Consider the following 21,973-nt stretch of genomic DNA (forward strand, 5'->3'; position numbering starts at 1 on the left):
AGAACCAGTAATACCTGATAGGGACCTTGGGCCCACAGGACTTGAGGAAAGAACCAGCAGCCTCAGCGATCAAGTGCACACGACCTGTACCTCTTCAGGAGCAGCTCTTTTTTTGTTCAGTTGCTCAGTTATGTCCGACTCCATGTTCCACAGCATGACAGGCTTCTCTGTCCTTCACCATCTCCTGGAGCTTGTTCAAACTCCCGTCTGTTGATTCGGTGATGCCATCCAACCATCTTGTCCTCTGTCCTGTCGCCCCCTGGACAGCACACAAGTCCAGAGCAGCTCTGGACGCACACATGTCCTAGGGGATGCTCGCTCCACCGAGCATGGCAACCTGCAGGTCTCAACAGGGCCCGGGAGATGCTTGCCCGGGGCTGCCTGCAGAAACTAGGCAGCGGGACACAGGCAGAGGCAGTGGTGCTCCCTGGGCCCTGAGCTGCGTGAGGGCTAGACCCCAGCCAAGAGGAATATTGATTTTTGTATAGTCAGTTGGGAATCACTTACCACTTCCACATCCTGAGTGCTGGCAGAGATGCAGAGTGGTGGGCGTGATGTAGCGGGTCAGGGCAGAGCATCTCTGGACACAAAGAAGCCTCCCCTTTACTCCAAGGGCCTGGTGAGCAGAGCCGCCTGGCCCCAGGTCACGATGAGGAGCAGGACCGAGCCACCTCTGGGCTGCCAAAGCCAAGCTCTGCCACCACTGCTAGGCTGTCATCAAGCTCAGCAGGAATAAAGCCTGCCAGCAGGCTGCAAACCTATAACATTTGTGTGCAACCTGGAGTTGTTTTCTATTTTATTTTGGCTGTGCTGAGTCTTCATTGCCACGCTCAAGCTTAAGTTGCCCCATAGCAGGTGGGATCTTAGTTCCTGGACCGCGGATGGAGGCTGTGTCCCCTGCATTGGAAGGCAGATTCTCAACCACTGGACCACCAGGGAAGACCCCAACCTTGATTTTTGATAGGTAGAAACCCTGGGCAGGTGAGAAAAAGCTCTAAGATGCTTTAATTTACATAGTTCTCTTTGGTTCTTTTTTTAAAAATTCATTTTATTTATTTGGCTGCACCAGGTCTTTGTTGTGGCATGTGGGATCTAGTACCCTGACCAGGGATTGAACCCGGGCCCCCTGCATTGGAAGGGTGGAGTCTTAGCCACTGGACCACCAGGGAAGTTCTGGTCCTTTTTTTTTTTTTTTCTAAATTAAATCTCAAATGTATGAAAAGAGTCAAGACAACAAGTCCAAAGCCTTGTCACATGAATGTCCTTCAGCCAGCAGAGCAGAGGGCAAAGGATTTCATCTGGAGCTTCTCAGTATAATCAAAATACACGTTTGTTCTTGAATTGGAGGATCTGTCTCTTGGCACACAAGAAGAGGGGAAGTTTGCTTTGGAAGTGGAAGGTAGGGGAACAGCTGACTATTGGGTGGAAGTCTTTGGCTTTTTCAAGGCAGCTGAAACCAAACAGAAATGCTGCCCTGGATCTGAGGTCCTAATCTACCAGCCAGCCCAGCATGCCATGGAGAGGCCAAAGGGAGTGGTGAGGACTGTGGCGGAGCAAAGACGGGCCACCTCTGCAGCTTCACCAGTGGGCAGTGCAGGTAGGTTTTCTAGAGTTTTCATGATCTATTGATAGATTGGGACATGCAATCTCCTTGGTTTCAGGTGTTGGCAACTAATTCCAAATGTTTCAAACAATGAATGAGGCTAAGCAAACCCATCGTCTCACCTAATATGGCCTGCGGACCTCCTGTTGGCAACATTTCCCCTAAACAGACCAGGTTCCACAGAAATGGACACTGTTCCTCCCTCCCCCCAGGGTGCTCAAAACAACCTGACACAGCCAGACCTGCAGCGGGGTTTTGCAATCTTTTAAAACTTATGCCCACTTCTGACCAACAAATTGCAAATACACCCCCCCCACACCCCCACGTGTCCATCCATGCCCCAAGTTAAGCATTGTCCCACCTGCCGGGTGTTGCCAAAGCCAAGGTTTGTTGAGCTTTGTCTCTGAGGCTTGTCTTATAAAAACAAGTATTTATGTGTACTTGTTTCCCAAATATGAAATGATCCTTTAAAAACAGGCATGTGTCTAAGATGGCTTTCCCGACGGCCTCCCATCAGAGGTGCCCTCCGACCCCTCCCTTCTGGGAGTCAGGGCCACGATGCCAAGCAGACAGAGGGGCATCCTCGCCAGTAGGCCTGAGCCCACCACAGCTCTCACCGCGGCTCCCTGGCCTTATTTCCTGAGATGTGGAGCAAAGTGCCCAGCCTGGGAGACTGAGACAACGGCAGCTTGTTTGCTCAGCTCAGAAGGCCCAACATCAAGGTGTGGGCCGGGCTGGTGTCCCAGGCTCTCTCCCAGCTTCTGGTGCTGGCTTGCAGCTCTTGGCATTCCTTGTCTTGTAGATACATCTGCCCAGTCTCTGCCTCCACCTTCACATAGCATTCTCCCTCTGAGCCTGTCTCCACATGTCCCCTTCTCAAAAGGACCCAGTCATGTGGATTAGGGGCCGCCCAGCTCCAATATGAACTCATTGCAACCAATCACATCAGCAATCACCCTATTTTCAGATCAGGTCATATTCACAGGTCCCAGGGGTTAGGACTTCCATCTGGGAAATGGGAGGTGGGGTAGGGTGAGACAGCTCACTCTGTAACACCCCCTCCTGGTTCCCTGTGACCCTCTCTGCGGGAATGAAAAAGCCCAAGCAACACTTAAGTGAGAAGCCCCCAGCTGTCAGAGACACCCAGTGATTTGAGGGGTACAGACAGTGGCTCAAGGGGCATTGTTCAGATGGTGCCACAGCAGGCAGAGGTCTCCAGGTGCCTGGGGGAGGCCGCAGGCACAGGCAGACTGAGCCAGGCTCCGAGCCCGGTGAGATTGGGCCCGAGGACAGGGGACCCAGGTCCTTGGAGCTGCAGTCACCGGTGTGTATGTGTTGGAGGAGGGGTGATTGGCCAGAGTCAGACAGGAAGGAACGGGTTAGCTCCGCTCCACTTCGAGCCCCGCCCCCCCTCCCCGCAGGCAGCCGCAGCGGGGTCGGAGGTCATCATATGCTGTCCTCATCCAGCATCCGGGTGAGGCCGTCGCAGATCCGTCGCAGGTGGGAGCGGTAGGGCTCCACGGGGCTGTAGAGCGCCGCCAGGAAGTCGCAGTCGGCCAGGTGGCCGAACACGTGGTTGATGCGGCCGTGGGACTTGGCGGTTAGGTGCGTGCCGGCCGCCTGGTGCAGCAGGTCCCGGCACTCAAGCAGGGCGGCGGCCAGCACGCGCCTGTCGAAGGTGAAGTCCACCTGGTGGAAGCTGACAGCGGTCATGGCCAGGCGGCGCGCCTGCTGCCGCAAGCGCTGTAGCCGCGCCAGCTCCTCGGAGCCCAGCTGCCCGGCGCGCAGCAGAACGCCCAGCTTCACTGCCACCTTGACCAGGTTCTTGACCAGCTTCTGGGCCTCCTTGCGGCTGCGGGTGAACTCCTTGGTGGCGCGGTACAGCTCGTCCAGCACCTCGCTGCTGGTGTCGTCGATGAAGGCGGACGCCACTGCCCGGGAGGCCATCTTGCTCAGGAGCTTCTTCTGGGCCTGGAGGGCCAGGCTCTTGGTGCTGAAGGTGTCCATCTGTCCTGTGGGGGGAGACACACAGACCCGCCGTCAGCCCGCGGTGCCCAGCTGTGGGGACCTTGCAGGGGCGGGCGGCTAATGCTGGCGACCTCTGTCTTCCGCATGGGAGAAATGGGCACGCACGCCACCAGCCTATCCCCAGGGGAGCCCATGTGCCCACTCCACAGACGTACTGGGTGCGCAGAGCTGACCTCGAGACCCTTCCACCCCCACCCCCAGCCCCCCTCCACCAAACAGCAAGTGCCGCCATCGGAGATGCTGCAAGAGCCCTTAGCAGGGACTCCCGAGCAGATCAAGAAGGCCCAGGAAGGCCCTGGACAAGAGGACAGGTAACAAGATGGGGAGGGAATCATAGGCTCCAAGGCCTAGGGAAGGGAAATTCAGAGTTGTTGGAGGACCTGATGCAGAAACTTATGAACAAATAGCAAAACCTATTTTTAGGAAAAGCTTGTAAAAACAAACAACATTCACACTGAAGATATGATGGGACCTAAGGGAATTTGTTTCTTAAAGGAATTAATGTGTAGTGGTGAAATCTGGGCAGGGCCTTCTGTTATGGTTTATTACAGAATATAGATCCCTGTGTTATACCCTAGGACCTGTGGTTTAGCCATTTCTGTAAACAATACTTTGCACCTGCTAATCCCAAACTCCCAACTAATCCCAGACTTGCAACTGCAAGTCTGTTGTCTATGTCTTTATTTTTGGCTGTTGTGGGTCTTTGTTGCTGTGTGGGCTTTCTCTAATTGTAGAAGGTGGGGGCTACTCTCTAGTTTTGGATCGAGGACTTCTCATTGTGGTGGCTTCTCTCCTTTCTGAGCTTGGGCTCTAGGCGCATAGGCTTCAGTAGTTGTGACAGACAGGCTTAGTTGTTCCGTGGCATGTGGGATCTTCCAAGATCAGGTATTGAACCTGCGTCTCCTGCACTGGCAGGCAGATTCTTAAACTGCGCCACCAGGAAGTCCTGTTCTCTATGTCTGTGGGTCTGTTTCTGTTTCATTCAGTTCGGTTCAGTCACTCACTTATGTCCGATCTTTGCAACCCCATGGACTGCAGCACTGCCAGGCTTCCCTGTCCATCACCAACTCCCAGAGCTTGCTCAGACTCTTGTCCATCGAGCTGATGATGCCATCCAACCATCTCATCCTCCGTCGTCCCCTTCTCCTGCCTTCAGTCTTTCCCAGCATCAGGGTCTTTTCCAGTGAGTCAGTTCTTGCAACAGGTGGCCAAAGTACTGGAGCTTCAGCTTCAGTATCAGTCCTTCCAAAGAATATTCAGGACTGATTTCCTTTAGGATGGACTGGTTGGATCTTCTTGCAGTCCAAGGGACTCTCAAGAGTCTTCTCCAACACCACAGTTCAAAAGGCGCTCAGCTTTCTTTATAGTCCAACTCTCACATCCACACATGACCACTGGAAAAACCATAGCTTTGACTAGACAGATCTTTGTTGGCAAAGTAATGTCTCTGCTTTTTAATATGCTGTCTAGGTTGGTCATAGGTTTTCTTCCAAGGAGCAAGCATCTTTTAATTTCATGGCTGCAGTCGCTATCTGGAGTGATTTTGGAGCCCCCAAAATAAAGTCTGTCACTGTTTCCATGTTCGCCATCTGTTTGCCATGAAGTGATGGAACTAGATGCCATGATCTTAGTTTTCTGAATGTTGAGTTTTAAGCCAGCTTTTTCACTCTCCTCTTTCATTTTCATCAAGAGGCTCTTGAATTCTTCACTTTCTGCCATAAGGGTGGTGTTATCTGCATATCTAAGGTTATTGATATTTCTCCTGGTGATCTTGATTCCAACTTGTGCTTCATCCAGCCCAGCATTTTGCATGATATGCTCTGCATATAAGTTAAATAAGCAGGGTGACAACATACAGCCTTAACGTATTCCTTTCCTGATTTGGAACCAGTCTGTTGTTCCATGTCCAGTTCTACCTGATGCTTTTTGACCTGCATACAGATTTCTCAGGAGGCAGGTAAAGTGGTCTGGTATTCCCATCTCCTGAAGAATTTTCCAGTTTGTTGTGATCCACACAGTCAAAGGCTTTGGCATAGTCAATAAAGCAGTAGTAGACGTTTTTCTGGAACTCTCTTGCTTTTTCGATGATCCAGCGGATGTTGGCAATTTGATCTCTGGTTCCTCTGCTTTTTCTAAATCCAGCTTGAAGTTCACAGTTCACATACTGTTGAAGCCTGGCTTGGAGAATTTTGAGCATTTCTTTACTAGCGTGTGAGATGAGTGGAATTGTGTGGTAGTTTGAGCATTCTTTGGCATTGCCTTTCTTTGGGATTGCAATGAAAACTGATCTTTTCCAGTCCTGTGACCACTGCTGAGTTTTCCAAATTTGCTGGCATATTGAGTGCAGCGCTTTCATAGCATCATCTTTCAGGATTTGAAATAGCTCAACTGGAATTCCATCACCTCCACTAGCTTTGTTTGTAATGATGCTTCCTAAGTCCCACTTGACTTCGCATTCCAGGATGTCTGGCTCTAGGTGAGTGATCACACCATCGTGGTTATCTGGGTCATAAAGATCTTTTTTGTATAGCTCTCTTGTGTATTCTTGCCACCTCTTCTTAATATCTTCTGCTTCTGTTAGGTCCATACCAGATCTGTCCTTTTTTGTGCCCATCTTTGCATGAAATGTTCCCTTGGTATCTCTAAATGTTCCTTTGGTATCTCTGTTTCGTAGATAAGTTCATTTGTGCCATACTTTAGGTTCCACATATAAGTGATATCATATATGGTATTTGTCTTTCTCTGACTTAGTCCTCTTAGTATGAGAATCTCTGGGTCCGTCCATGTTGCTGCATATGGCATTATTTCATTCTTTTTATGGCTGAATGGTAGTCCATTATATATATATACACACCACATCTTTATCCACTCATCTGTTGATGGACATTTAGGTTGCTCCCATGTCCTGGCTATTGTAAATAGTGCTGCTATTAACATAGGAGTGCACGTATCTTTCTGAGTTAGAGTTTTGTCCAGGTATATGCCCAGGAGTGGGATTGCTAGATCATCTGGCAGTGCTCTTTTTAGGTTTTTGAGGACCCTGCATACTGTTCTCCATAGTGACTGCACCAATTTCCATTTCCACTAATAGTATGAAAGGGTTCCCTTTTCTCCACACCCTGTCCAGCATTTGTTATTTATAGACTTTTTAACGATGGCCATTCTAAGAGGATGACAGAGGATGAGTTGGTTGGATGGCACCACCGACTCAATGGACATGAGTTTGAGTAAGCTCTGGGAGTTGGTGATGGACAGAGAAGCCTGGCGTGCTGCAGTCTATGGGGTCACCAAGAGTTGGACACGACTGAGCAACTGAACTGAACTAAGAGGTGTGGGGTGATACCTCACTGTAGTTTTGATTTGCATTTCTCTTCTATTAGTGATGTTGAGCATCTTTTCTTGTGCCTATTGGCCATCTGTATGTCTTTGAAGAAATGTCTATTTAGGTCTGTCCATTTTCTGATTGGGATGTTTGTTTTTTCTGTTACTGAGTTGTATGAACTGACTATATATTTTGGATATTAATGAGTAGGGCTTTCTGAATCCCACTACGTGTGGGCCCTGGCTCCAGCCTCACAAACCCACTGTAGCCTTGCTCTGAGCTGAGAAGGGCTCAGGCTGCGTGAGCACAGGGGGTCCTGGCCTCACTCCACAGCTCCAGGAGACAGGGTCCCAGCCCCCGCCTCAGGCTGTTCAGGGTGGGGGAGGAGCGCAGTTAGCAGCCCCCCATCTCCCCAGCCCCATGAGTTTACAGCAGACACCCCTGAGGCCTTAGTCTGGCCCTAGATGAGTCAGGGGGGCAGCAGCTGGGTGGGGGTTCCCCAGGGCCATTTGTGGGGTTTTGGGAAGCACAGTGTTCTGATGACTCCTCTGATACAGAAACACTGACATGCATCAGCTTCCGCCCAGGAAAGGACCGGGCAGGTGGCCGAGGTGAGTGGCAGGCTGGTGCTCCTGGAACAGCAACCACGCCTCCGACTGCAGAAGCCTGGACCTCTGCCTGTCCCTTATGTCCTTCCTGCCATGGCCATCTTCCAGATTTCCCAGGCTCTGAAGCCTCCCCCTCAGCACCAGAATTCTTCCTAAATTGCACATCTGGGCATAGTCCTTTCCTTCTAAGAACCAGCTGGAAGCTCCTCACGGCTCTTGAGACCAAGCCCCACACTCCATTTGGGTCCCTGCCTCTTCCCTGGTGAACTCCTATACATCCCTCAATACCTTAGCCCCCAAACCCCTGCCTCTTCCTTGGTGGACTCATATATATGCCCCAAAGCCCTGGCCTCCAAGCCCCTGCCTCTTCCCCTGGCAGCTTCATCCCTCAGCTCAGCCTGAACACCACCTCTGGGAAGCCATCCCTGAATAGCCAAACTGACAGTGAGGCACCTCCTATGAGTCACCCAGCACCCCAGGCATCCCCCATCCCTGCTCCACACTCTGGCTTTGCTGCCTCAGTGGTCTGCGTCACCACAGGCCCCAGGGGAGATTATGGCCTGATTCCCTATCCACTCTGTTTCTGGAGACTCCAGAAGTATCTGCCCAATGAATGAGGGAGCCTGAGGCCCACCCCCAGCCCTCCCCCACTGCTGCCCCAGGCTCTGGTCAGAATCCACCGCCACCCCAGCTGCAGGCCAGCCAGACCAGGAATGCCATGTGGGTGCCCACTCAGCCATGGGAGCCCCCACAAAGCCCCTCTTTGTGTGAGCTCAGACGCTGGGAGGAGTCCCAACCCTCAGCCGCCCTCTTGCTGCCCACAGAGGTCAGGACAGGCCTGGTGATGAATGACCCGGGCCTCCCTGCCCCCTACACCAGTCCCAGACCCTGTCCACAGGCTGGGGCCGGAGCGGGGTGCGGGTGACTCAGCATCACATGGCAGGCCCTGAGCAGTGGCCGGTGCCTATTTCATCACTTCTGCCTGATGTTGTACTGAGCTGGCTGCCCATTTGCAGAATGGCTCAGACCAGGCTCAGAGAGGCTTAGCCATTTCCCCAAGGCCACACAGCAACACAGGGACCGCCTGTCCCACCCTCTCTGCACCCCAGCTACCTAGCTGATGCCTGGGAGTCACCCTCAGTCTTGGGGGGCTGGGAGATATCCCCCGTGACAAAACCAGCCCTGATATCTGGGGCTTGTTCCTGGCTCTGACCACATGGCCAAGCAACATAACTGCCCTATGCCTCAGTTTCCCCATCTGTAAAATGGAGGATGGTGACTGTCAAGATGGAGAACTGACTCCATCTCAGGACAGAAACTTGTGGCCAACCTGAGGGCCCCCCAGGCTGTGAGATTTCCCTGTGCAAGAGGCTGGACCACTGTCCCGACTTCTGACCTTCAGGCTCTGTGTCCTGTAGCTCTTTGAACAGACCTATTTCTCCGCTATGTTCTCAGCAAGGATGCCGTCTCACCAATTTCTCTAGAACATTCTATTCTTTTTTTCTTTTTGGTCACACTAGGTGGCATATGGGATCTTAGTTTCCCAACCTGGATCAAATCCATACCCCCTGCATTGGAAGCACAGAGTCTTAACTACTGGACCGCCAGGGAAGTCCCTAGGGCATTCTATTCTGTTCCCTCTATGTGGACCCCTCCTGGTCTCATCACCTGTAAACTCCTGCTCCTCATTCAAGTCTCAGAGTGACTGTCACCTCCTCCCGGAAGACTTCCGGATGTCCCAGGCTGTGCCGGGTGCCCCCGTGGCTCCCATGTTTCCCCGGCGTCCGTCCTCCATTGCAGTCCTGAGCACTTGGTTTCAGTGTCTGTCACACCAGGCCTGACGGCGTGGGCAGGGGCTGTATGTTTCTTGCTCTAGTGGCCAGCCTGGGGCCTGGTACTCAGCAGGCACTCAGTGTTTGCGAATGAATAAGGGGGGGATGTCTGCAGACATTGAAACCCGGAGGGAACTCCCAACACCCTGGGTCCCCCAGTTTACAGATGGACAAACTGAGTCTCAGAGCGAGGAGAAGGGCTTTCCCTGGATCCCAAGAACCCTGGCGCTCAGGTCTTTCTGCCCTGTTCCGTTACTGTGTGGCCCCAGGCAGGGCTCTGCCCCTCTCTGGGCCTTGACCTTCCCGTCTGCAAGTCCTGAGCTTGTGCATGTTGGTTCAGAGGGGAGGCTGGTCCTATTTACTGGCTTCAGGAAGAGCCTGGGCCCACAGCAGCAGCGCTGCCCGACCCCCACCCTGCCAAGCATAGGAGGAAGAGGGGTGGGGATGGAGTGGGAGACTCCACACTCTTAGCCCCTCGGGCCAGTCCCCAGATCTGTGACACCTGGACTAGCCCAGCTGCACGGTGGCCCACCCCTCTTCTCCTCCGTCCATTGTTCTGTCAGAAACGCGCCCCCCTCCGAACAGCCAGACAGGGAGATGACTGCTTTCCCAGGGGAGCACTCTGGGGACCAAAATAGACCCCAGCCTTCCTTCCTGCCAGCTGTGCTCATCCAGGTCCAAGGGCAGGCCAGCGGGAGGGGCCTGGCGGGGGCAGGGCCTTCCCAGGGACTGCCCAGCGGACCCAAGGCCAGATCACCCCACTATCGTCACGAGCCAGAAATGCCCGATGAAGCTTCCAGGGCTCGGCTGGGACGCTCACTCAGGTCCTCAATGAGTGTTTATAGAGCACCAGCTGGGAATGTGTGTGTGCTAAGTCGCTTCAGTCGCGTCTGACTCTTTGTGACCCCATGGACTGTAACCCGCCAGGCTCCTCTTTCTAGGGGATTTCACACGCAAGAATACTAGAGTGGGTTGCCATTTCCTCCTTTAGGGGATCTTCCTGACCCAGGGATCGAACCTGGTTCTCCTGCTCATTAGGCAGATTCTATACCTGGACCAAAAGAGATTGGGTCCCCACCTCCCCAGGGATCCCGGCCTGCTAGACCCCATGCCACCTCCTTGTTCCAAAATAATTTGCGTGCCCTCACTTCCCTGAAACAAGAGTCCACAGGCGGCACTGTCTTATCTCCACCCGCCAGTATAAAAATAAAATTAATAGGTGGTGAGAACAGTGAGCAGGATTGTACAGGCAAACTCTGGAATATTTCTTTAAAAAAAAACAAATTTTTTTTTTTTTGCCATGCCACACAGAATGCAGGACCCTAGTTCCCCAAACAGGGAGAGAACCTGTGCCCCCAGCGTTTTCAGTTGGGCATCTTAGCCACTGGGCCACCAGGGGAGTCCCTGGAGTGTTTCCAGTTCTGGGCCTCGATCTGGGTCTACATGAATGTAAAAAGTCATCGAGCTGGGTGGCTGCAAAGCAATGTGAATACACTAAAACCCAGCAAATTGTCGACTTTCAAGGGGTGAACTTTATGGTGTATGAATTAGATCTCAGTTAAAAAAAAATCTAACATTTCTCCAAAGATGGTATATAAATGGCCGATAAGCAGGTGAAAGGATGCTCAACATCACTGGCTAGGAGGAAAATGGAAGTCGGGCTCGTAATAATATAATACGTCACCCCACAAGAGTGGCTGCTGCCAGAAATAGAGACAAGAAGCAGGGCTGGCGAGGCTGGGGGAAACAGGCCCTCATCCGAGGCTGGGAGAAACAGAAGATGGTGCAGCTACCGTGGGCAACAGTTTTCTGGCAGGTCCTCGAACAAACACAGTTACCCCATCGCCCAGCAATTCCGCTCCTAAGCATCAGCCCCCCCCCAAGAAATGAAAATATATGTTCACATAAAAACGTAAACACACATGGGCATAGATAGCAGCACATTTGTACTAGCCAAAACATGGAAATGACACAAACACCCACCCACATATAGATGGACAAATAAATGTGGTCCCTCCACACACGGGAGCATCACTCAGCCCTGAAAAGCGGTGAAGCCCTGACACTCGCTACCACATGGATGGACCCTGAGGACACAATGCTCAGTGAGAGACGCAGACACAGAAGGACACACAGGGTGTGATTCCACTGACAGGAAACGTCCAGAACAGGAAGATCCACAGACACAGAGAGTGGGTTCCTGTTGTCAGGGGCTGGGGAGCACAGAATGGGGAGTGACTGCTAATGGAGACAGGATGTCTTTTGGCAGTTGAAGAATGTTTTGGGATGTGAACACTTTAGTGAATTTACAATACGTGAATTTTACATCATCAAGCTGAACACTCATTGCACCTATATCCAGTGGACATATTTTATACCTTTGTGCCCCTTACTATATATTTGTTGTTCAGTCACTCAGTCGTGTCTGACTCTTTGTGACACCCTGGACTATAAGCCACCAGGTGTCTCTGTCCAGGGGATTTCCCAAGCAAGAATACTGGAGTGGATTGCCATTTCCTTCTCTAGGGGAATCTTCCCAACCCAGGAATCAAACCAGCATCTCCTGCATTGACACGCGGATTCTTTACCGCTGAGCCACCAGGGAAGCCTATATATATATATATATATGTATAATGCCTCACTTTAAACATGTTAAATAGGATTTTCCTGATGTCTCAGTGGTAAAGAATCTGCTTGCCAACGCAGGAGAAATAGGTTCGATCCCTGATCTGGGAGCAACTAAGCCCATGTGCCACAGCTATGAGCCTGTGTTCTAGAGCCTGAGCGCTGCGACTGCTGAGCCCACGAGCCCCAACTACTGAAGCCTGTGTGTCCTGAGCCCATGCTCTGCAACAAGAGAAGCCACCATAAGGAGAAGCCTGCATACCTCAACTAGAGAGCAGCCCCTGCTTGCCCCAACTAGAGAAAGCCCACACAGCAACAAAGGCAAAACCAAAAATAATAAATAATTTTTAAAAAATGATAAATACATTGGGACTTCCCTGGTGGTCCAGTGGTTAAGACTCTGCTTCTAATCCTGGAGATGTGGGTTCAACCTCTAGCTGGGGAGCTAAGACCCCACATGTCTCATGGCCAAAAAAGAACCCCAAAACATAAAATAGAACCAATATTGTAACAAAATTCCAACAAAGACTTTAAGGGCTTCCCCTGGTGGCTCAGTGATAACAAATCTGCCTGCCAATGCAGGAGACATGGGTTTGATCCCTGGTGTGGGAAGACGCCACATGCCGCGAAGCAACTAAACCTGTGAGCCATGACCATCGAGCCTGTGCTCTGGAGCCCGGGGACTGCAATTACTGAAGCCCGAGCGCCCCAGGGCCCGTCCTCTGCAACAGGGGAAGTCACTGCAATAAGCCCGAGCACTAGAGCAACTAGAGAAAAGCCCCCGCAGCAACGAAGACCCAGCACAGCCAAAAATAAATAAAATTATAAAATAAATAAATGAAAATGGTCCACATAAGAAAACAGAAATCTTCAAAAAAGAAAACCTTAGGCCCACTGCACTCAATGACGGAGTGAATCTGTCAGAGGTTTGCCCCTTAATGGAGCATTGCAGTGAACATGTAGATACAAACTTCTATCACAGAAAGAACTCCAAAGGTACCATCTGTTTGTAGGACATATTGCAGGTTAACCTTAAAAATGCATTCCAGTATACATCAGGTGCAGACAAATACTGTTTGACTCCATTATGCCTAGAATAGTCAAATTCATAGAAAGTACATTGGTCGATGCCAGGGGCCATGGGGTAGGGAGGTGGGGAGCAGAATGGGGATTTAGTGTTTAATGGGGACTGAGTTTCAGTTTAGGAAAGTGAAAGATTCGGGCGACAGATGATGGTGACGGTTACACACAACGTGAATGTACTTAGTACCACTGAAATGTACAAGTTAATCGTGGTTAAAATAGTATGATTTATATTATGTGACTTGTACCATAATACAAAAACATAACAAACAAACAAACAGACCAAAACTCCATCTTCCCCTGATTTGCCCAGGAGTTGCATTTCAGATATGTTCATTGAAAATTAAAACTCCTGGTCATTGGTTTACATTTCTGGCAGGACATTAGGAAGTTGTGGGCTGAGGGGCTGCCCTGAGCATAGCTGGATGCCTAGTGTCCCTGGCCCCTGCCCCTGAAATGCAAGTACATCCTGTTATTATCACAAGTAGGGGAAAAAGCCCTCCAAATTTCCAGAACAGCCGCCTAAGAGGGGTCACCCCTGCTGGGAGGAGGAGACAGCAGGAACCAATGAATGTGGAATAAACAGGATAATTTCAGAGACAGTTAAGGCCTGGGTGGGGGGCAGTGACAGCCAGGGACAGCAGGTGACCTAGGCCAGCGGTCAGGAAGTCTTCCTGGAGGGGGAGCCCCTGTAGCTGGGACTGGAAGGGCGGGGCCTGAGGCAAGATGAGCCAGGCAGAGGGGACAGCAGGTACAAAGGCCCTGGGGCACGGCAGTGCAGAGAGGAGACCGGACCCCAGCCTCCTAGGAGCCCACCGTCCAAGTCTCCCACAGCTCTGAGGTCTCCCCACCAAGACCCCAGACCAGCCCCAGCCCCCGAGGGCAGCTTTCCCATCTGTGAAATGTGTGTCCAGTTGCTGAATCTCTGACTCTGTCAACTCCTATACTCCATGTTCTTCCCAGAACCCTGGCCTCCATCCCTGCCTCAGACTTTTGCCTTCTGCCAACCCCACTTTCTCTCTTCGGCTCTGACCTTTGTCCCTGTCCCCATTTTGGACAGTCCCCTAAACTGACCAGACATTGACCTGGAGCCTCAGGTTGCTCTAGACATGACAGCATCCTTTCCTTGCCCAGGCAGAGGCGGGGAGGCAGGACTCTATGTGAGCCCTCCCAGAGGGGAAGGGCACTCGGCCCGGCAGATCTGTTCCTCCCAATCCTTTCAGTCCCCAAACTCTGGGGGAGGGCCAACCCCCACCTCTGCCCCATCAGTGACCTTCCCCACTTCATCTCCTCTCTCACTGTCCCTGCAACATGCTAAGCATGGTCCAGCCTCGGGGTCTCCACCAGGTGGGGGTGGCCTCTCCACCCACACATTCCCGGTGCTGGACGCTGGGCGTGGGGGTGATGGGGATTCCACTCCGACTCCCAGGGGCCCCACTCCTCCCCAGGTGCACTGGGAACGCTACATCTCATTCCATTCACCACCTGCTGCAAAGTTCTTAGCCATCAGCTCTCCGGGGGGCGGGGGGGGGGGGGAGGATGTAGGCATGTAGGTACATACGTATGTTTTCCATAAACTTTACTGACATAAAGGATGTGCACCGTGCAACTTAAGAAAATAGCAAACCTCATTGTAAATTTCACGCAGCCAATTGATGCTTGATAAATTTCTCAGTGAGTTTTGCCTAACTGGTGGTGGTGGTGGTGTTTAGTCGCTAAGTCGTGTCTGTTTTGTGACTCCATGGTCTACATACAGCCCATCAGGCTCCTCTGTCCATGAGATTACCCAGGCAAGAATACTGGAGTGGGTTGCCATTTCCTCCTCCAGGGTATCTTCTTGACCCAGGGATCGAACCCATGTCTCCTGCATTGGCAGACGGGTCCTTTACCGCTGAGCCACCAGGGAAGCCCAGTTGTAAAACTGGTACCAAAAGCCAATCTATGGTTGCTATGGATAAATGAAAGCAGTTCTGACATGGATGTCTCTGGATCTTCTCTTTCATATGAGAAGAGAAAACTTGGACTTCACTTACTCATTGGCCAAGTGAGTGACTTTTTTTTTGCAGAATCCAACAGTGGTTTTCCAATGTGAGGGAATATCCCCCCTCAAGGTTTTTTTGTGCTATTCGAAAGCAAGCAACTAGAGACACACCACCCTTTAACATTTAATTTTCTTTATTGACATTACCTGGAATTATACTGGGGGTGGCAAACTCTGGCCAGCTGCCTGTTTTTGTAAAGTTTTGTTGGCACTCAGCCATGCCCACTTGTATACATATCAAAGCACAGCCTTGAATAGAGGCAGCAGAGGCCACATGGCTTGCAAAGCCAAAAATATTTACTATCTGGCCCTTTATAGAAAAAGGCTGGCCAGCCTCTGGATTAGAGGATGGCTGAACAATACATCAAACCCTGATTTGTAGCATCTGCCAATATCCATGGTGTAAATTCTCTTGCCATGGCCAGTTTCAAGCTTCCAACTTGACCACGGAGTTGGAACGAACTGCTCACCATTTCCACCAAACAGAAATAACCTCGAGAGCATAGAGGTCATTGTGCAATGCAGTAAAATAATTAGAAAGGATATATTTTTTCTTTTTTTGGCTGCACTGCCTGGCATGCGGGATCTTAGTTTCCAGACCAGAGATGGAACCTGTGCCCCCTTCATTGGAAGGTCAGAGTCTTAAGCACTGGACCACCAAGGGAGTCCTGAAAGTTAGGATTTTTGACCATTTATGACCTTTGCTTTTTTATAAGTTATTTTGAAGTATTTAAGTCACATACCATCAAATCCATGCTTTTAAAGTGTACAATTCAGTGGGTTTTATATATTCACTGACCTGGGTAACCATCACCACTATTTAATTCGGAAACATTCTCATCCCTCCAGAAAGAAACCCCATCCCTTGAACTTCCCTGGTTGTCCAGTGGCTAAGATTCCAAGAATGGGACCCAGGTTCGATCCCTGCTCAGGGAACTGGATCCTGCATGCATGGTATGTAAGAGTCTGTAAGCCACAACAAAGTTCAGAGATCCTATTGCAACCCAGTAAATAAAATATCTATATATTTTATTTATTATTCTTATCTGGGGGGAAGGAATGGTGGGTCTGCATTGCTGCACCTGGGCTTTCTCTAGTTGCGGCAAGCAGGGGCTACTCTTTGTTGCAGGGCATGGGTTTCTCACTGCGGTGGCTCCTCTTGGTGGGGCCCGTAGGCTCTAGGTGCTCAGGCTTCAGTAGTTGCCACTCACAGGCTCTGGAGAGCTGACTCAGTAGCTGTGGTGCAGGGGTTTAGTTGCCCTGAGGCATATGGATCGTCCTGGACTAGAGATCAAACCAGTGTCCTCTGCATTACAAGGCAGATTCTTAACCACTGGACCACCAGGGAAGTCCCTTTTTAAATAAATAAATTAATAATAATAATAATAAAGAAACCCCATCCCCATTAGCAGTCACTCCCCATCCCCTCCCCCAGGCCCTGGCAACCACTAGTTTACTTTCCATCTCCATGGATTTGCCTGTTTTTTCATATAAATGGAATCACACACTCTGTGTCCTTCTGCGTCTGGCTTCTCTCACTGGGCATCCAGTTTTCAAGGTTTATCAGCATTGTAATGAGTGTCAGCCCTTCACTCCTTTTTATGGACGGACAGTATTCTATAGCTCTGTGGGTGTTTTTCTTCTTTTTGGCAGTGCCATGCAGCTTGTGCCATTCATTTATCCACCAGGGATGGAACCTGGGTCCCCTGCAGTGAAAGCTGGGAACCCTAACCACTGGACCGCCAGGGAATTCCCATCCATACCTTTGTTTTAAACATAATGTATTTGACTATAAGTTCACAGCCTGTCATTTTTTTTAAATTTATTTTTTCTTCCAGTTTTATTGACAGTCTGTCATTTTTAATAACAGGGATATTAACAACTGGGTGGCAAAATTCCCAACAATACAGCATGTGACTCTGATGATTGGGGTGAGGCCGGCTAAGGCATGCCACTGGTCCACGAAGCAGCCTGCCCTCCACATGAATTCTTCATGTCCCAACAAAGGGCATCAATAATTGATGGGCCCGCTCAGCGGGGCCAGGGCTGCTGCCCCACCTTTCTCCCTCAGCTCTGGCTGTAGGGGCCCAGGGCAGCCTGGGGTGGGGTTGGGTGGCAGGGGGCTCCAGGTCTCTGCTCGCCATGGTAAATGCCCCATGGTCCTTGTTCCCATTCCATACTCTCCGCTAACACCAGAGCACCTGCTGCTTCCAGCCAACACCAGGGTACCCGATGCTTCCAGCCCTTTATCAACCATCACTCAGACCTCACATCTGGCGCCCATTTGGATATGGAGAAAGCGGGGCTGGGGGCTACCTGTTTGTCTGAGGTGGGGGTTGGGGAGGGTATACCAGTGGTTCTCAAACCGGGTTTCCCAGAGCCTTCGGGGGCCACCCCAAAGATGGGCAGGGTCTGCCTGCCTGCCAGACTGCGGCAAGAACTGGGACACTTCCCATGGTGGTCAGATCTCCACTGAAGAAAGAGCAGGGATTGGGCGAGGGACGGGGGTTGGAGGTAAAGAACGGATGGGCAAAAATGAATGTTGGGAGACCGAAGCCCACCCCACTGCAGAGGACAGGAGAGGCTGGGACTCAGGTTGATTTTTAACAGCAAGTGGCAGAGGTTCGAGGGTCACCTGGCAGGACTGTGGACACAGCCCTTTAGAGTCCCGGCTCCACCCACTTCTCACCTCTCCGCAGCCTCCATCCTGTCTCTGGTCCTCGTCCCCGGTCCGGGTTCCTCTCCGGAGAAGCCGCCAGAGGGCGCCGGTGAACACCTGAGTCCTCCCTTCCTCTGCCCACAGCCCTTCAGGGCTCCCACCTCCCTCAAAGTAAAATCCCAAGTCCTCCTGGGCCCCACAAGGCCATGCACGGCCTACTCCGTCCCCTCCCTGCCCTCCCCTCCTTCCTCTCTCTCCCTCACTCACTTTGCTCCTGACACACAGGCCTCCTGGTTGTTCCGCCAGCACATGGAGCCTGGTGCTGCCCCAGGGCCTTTGCATGGGTTGTGCCCTCTGCCTGGATTGCCCCTCGTCTCTGCATGGCTATTTATTTCTTGCTATTGAGCTTCAATTCAAATGTCACTTCCTCAGGAGTCCCTCTAAAATTCCCCATCTCAACTAACTTCCCCATCCATCTGCCTCTCCAGTCCTTCATGCAATTACAGCTAAGCCTAATGACTTTCTCTGGATGAATGTGAGCTGAATCCGGGGGGCATGGAGGGGTGCACCACATGGACTTGGGTCATTGCTGGGTTCTGGGCACCCTGCACCAGGCTTGGCTCACAGTAAGCACCCAGAACCAGGTTGTTGAATGAATAGATGGCCTTTCAGTGCCAGAAAGTCAGAGATGTTGTCCAAGGGCCCCCACTATCCAGCCAGGGAAACTGAGGCAAAGAGAAAGACAGATATCCTAAGGTCACATAGAAGCAAAGCATGAACACTTCTGGAAGGGTTTCTTCGGGTGGACACGCCCCAACCTCCACCGCCCCTTTGGACAGAAGGGAAGAGTGAGACCTGCAGGATGGAGCCTTGGAAGATCCCAAGGACTTGGCCAGAGGATGCCAAGACCAGTCCTGAGTGCCTCACGTGGTGAGACGCTGGAGGAAGTTATCTGATGGAGGCGTATACGTGGCGGATTCTGGGGTGAAAGCCCGAGTTCTCTGTAAGGCCAAGTCCTGCCTGTCTCTAGGTCATCTCAGTCTGTAACACCTGCACAAGCATGAGTCATTCTTTAGCACCTGCCTCTGGAGCTATTTCCATGACAATAGCAGGAGTTATGTCCTAGGCACCCTTGTTGTGGCCCCATTTGACAGACAGGGACATTGAGGCCTTCTGAACCCATCACATCAGATCACCAAGCAACCAAAAGGCCCCTCCCCTCCCCAGGTCTCAGGTGAGGAAACTGAGGCTCAGGCAGCCCCTGACCTGCCTAAGACCACACAGCAGAAGGGGATACCATGGGGCCTCCACGGGGCCTGCCTGACTGGTCTTTTAACTTAGGAACCCCCACCCTCCATCAGAGTGGGGTTTGAGTCCCCAATTTGCCTCCCTCAAGAGATCTGGGCACTCACCCACCACTGGCGTCCCAGGCCACCACGCCTGCCAAGTGGGAGAAGCTCAGCCCAGGTGTTCCTGTGGCTGGGACGACAGTTCTTTGTTCTGGTTTCCATAGGTACAGCGTCCCTGGGTCGGCTCCTCCTCCGCCCCTCCCAGCCACCCAGCTGCCCAGCCCTGGCCCCGCCGGCCCTTGGCCCGGCCCATCTAGCAACTTGTTATTTTTTAAAGTTGGCTCCTGGGCACCTGGCATTCAGGTAGAGGGAAGAGCTCCTGCAAAGACCCTGAGGCGGGAGAGTGCCTGGTGCGTTTGTGGAGTGTGGCGGCTGTGTGGCTGGAGCAGAGTGAGTGAGGGGGATGAGAAGGAGGAGGTGGGGATCAGGGGAGAGACACGCAAGACCCATGTTCCTGCATTTAATCCTGCAAGCTGCCCTCACCCCTGGGGGGGGTTGTTATGTCCCTCAGACAGGAAACTGAAGCTGGGAGAATGGAATCAACTTGTTCAAGGTACTGGTGGTGAGCAGCCGAGCAGGAACTCTGGTTTGTCTGATTCCAAATTCCAAGCTCCCCAACCACTGGGCTGAACTGCCCTCACCCATGCTACCCACACACCCCCAAACCCAGGACGTTCACTTCCCCCAGCTGGGCTGAAACCTGCTCAGGAAGTAACCTCAGAGGCCTGTTTACAGATGGGGCTGCCCCTCCTCCAGCTGAGCCCCCCCAGGATAGAGGGGGTGGTTATGCACACAGATCTGGGTCAGGTCAACTACCAATTACCTCAGTGACGAAGCCCCAGTTCACAGCTGACAAAACTGAGCCCAAGGCTTCAGGCTATTGGGGAACTCCCAGGTGGCCAGTCTGGGTGGGCCTGGCTCCGGACGCCCTCAGCTGCCTGGATCAGCCAGAAGTCACACACATCCTCACCTCCACGTCTTTGGCCTGGCTGCCCACACCTGGAATGCCCTCCTGGCTCTGATATCTGGCCCTGGGACCTGGCGCCCTGCACTGTGAAACGGGCAGAGTCCATCAGAGTTCTTGTTGGGTGTGCTCTGGTCTCAGAGCACTACCCATGCGGGGGGTGGGGGGAGGCAGATCAGATCCAGTCCGCCTCCCCTGACCCACAGAGCAAGAGAGACAGAGGGAAAGGGAGAAACAGAGAGGGAGATGGAAACTGAGGCAGGAATTCTGATTGAAGGGGGGTTGTCAGAGCAGAGGGAGCGACTGAAACAGAGAGACCAAGTGGCCCCCGAGGTATGCTGAGATGCGGGGCGCCCCAGCACCGCTCGCTTACCTGTTCTCTGGGATTCAGTCGTTGATTCGACCGTCGAGGTTCTGTCCGGCCGCCTCTGAGAGGCCGTTGCTGTGGCTGCGAGACTCGTGCCTGAGGACTGGGACCCGGCGGGGCGGGGCAGGAAGCTCGGTCCCGCCCTCCAATTGCCCCGCCCTTCTGTGCGGCCCCGCCCCGCCCCCGCCCTCCAGGAAAGGACCGCCGTGGGGCCGGCGGAGGTGGGGGCGAGCGAGGACGTAGGCTCAGCCAATGGCAGCGCGGGCGGTGTACGAAGAGTCCAATGGGAGCAGATCGCCTCGCGGTGGGGGTGGGGCCTGGGGCGGGGCCAGGCGGCTCGGGGGATTCCTCCGGAATCACGAAAGGGACCGGATGCCAGGGGAGAGGCCAACCCCGGGGCCAGTCCAAGAAAGGAGAGGAAGGAGACTTAGAGTCAAAAACAGAGATATGAGGATCATGGAGACAAAGCGAGCCAGAAAGAAAAACAACAACTGTGTGGCTCTGGGACTGCCCCTTTCTCCCACTGGGACTCCGTTTAAAGTACGGCCCCGGGAACCCTTTACTACAGAATGACCATTTTAATGACCATTAAAAATGTAGATAAAAAATATAGATTGCTGTACCCTCCAGACGGGCTGAATCTAACCCAGTGTTGAAGATACATCTTTCTGGGTTGCAGATAAATTCACCAGGTTAGGTTTAATGCAGTCGCTACGCGGATGGACCCTGGAGATCCCACCAGGGGACTTCCCAGATCCAGGCACGATGTCCGTGGGAATGAGCCAGCGAGATCTGCAGGAGCCTCCAGGCCGCTGGCGGGTGGGGCGATGGGGCCAGCTGGGGCCCCCAGAGGATGCAGCTGTGAGTCCTGGGAACAGGACCCAGGAGCAGCTCCCAGAGCCCCTGCCGCTCCATTTCCTCCCTGAATCTCCAACCCCTGGGTCCCAGTTGCAGCTAGGACCAGGGGGGCCAGAGCAGGCTGCACAACCAGTGCAGCTTGAGTTCTGTCCTCTACGTGGGGCACACACAACCCTGGCACAGACTTCAGGAGGCAGAAAGAGATGAAATGTCTCTTTATCCCACCCTTTTTTGTTGTTAGTTTTTTAAATCAGGTGACTGAGACCCCGAGAGTGGAAGTGACTTGCCTGAGGACCTGCAAGCGAAAGTGGCAGGTCCAGGATTTTAGCCCAGTAATTTTTGTCCCACCTCCTCCCATTCACAGCCAGGTACTAGTTTCTCATCCCGGTCGCTCTGTATTGGCGTTCCTATGCACTGACATGGAAATAATAATAGAGTTTGCATCCTACTGTTGTGTGGAAATTGTATAAATCTTAATTATGTTGGATTGGTTCATAGTGGTTTTCAGGTCTATTATATCCTTCTACAGGGGCTTCCCTGGGGGCTCAGACGGTGAAGCGTCTGCCTGCAGTGCGGGCGACCCAGGCTCGATCCCTAGCTTGGGGAGATCCCTTGGAGGAGGAAATGGTGACCC

At 52.3% G+C, this 21,973-nt stretch overlaps 1 protein-coding gene across 2 annotated transcripts; it reads right to left on the reverse strand.

Moving 5' to 3' along the window:
• Positions 1 to 1,852: 1,852 nt before the first annotated feature.
• On the reverse strand, positions 1,853 to 20,629 carry TNFAIP8L1 (TNF alpha induced protein 8 like 1). Of its 2 annotated transcripts, XM_070464930.1 has the most exons (3): positions 20,488 to 20,629; positions 19,214 to 20,201; positions 1,853 to 3,615 (listed from the first exon to the last, which is right to left on the reverse strand). In XM_070464930.1, exon 3 carries the CDS (start codon positions 3,608 to 3,610, stop codon positions 3,050 to 3,052), a length of 561 nt encoding a protein of 186 aa, XP_070321031.1. In that variant the 5' UTR covers positions 3,611 to 3,615; positions 19,214 to 20,201; positions 20,488 to 20,629; the 3' UTR covers positions 1,853 to 3,049. The 2 variants fall into 2 exon arrangements, with proteins under 2 accessions (XP_070321031.1, XP_020725414.1); XM_020869755.2 differs by lacking the exon at positions 19,214 to 20,201.
• Positions 20,630 to 21,973: the final 1,344 nt, after the last annotated feature.

Source organism: Odocoileus virginianus, chromosome 3, assembly GCF_023699985.2.
Source record: "Odocoileus virginianus isolate 20LAN1187 ecotype Illinois chromosome 3, Ovbor_1.2, whole genome shotgun sequence".
Classification (NCBI taxonomy): domain Eukaryota; kingdom Metazoa; phylum Chordata; class Mammalia; order Artiodactyla; family Cervidae; genus Odocoileus; species Odocoileus virginianus.

Bases quoted from the DNA above. Each gene is read 5' to 3' on its own strand.
- TNFAIP8L1 (XM_020869755.2), bottom strand. From the start codon at position 3,610: ATGGACACCTTCAGCACCAAGAGCCTGGCCCTCCAGGCCCAGAAGAAG.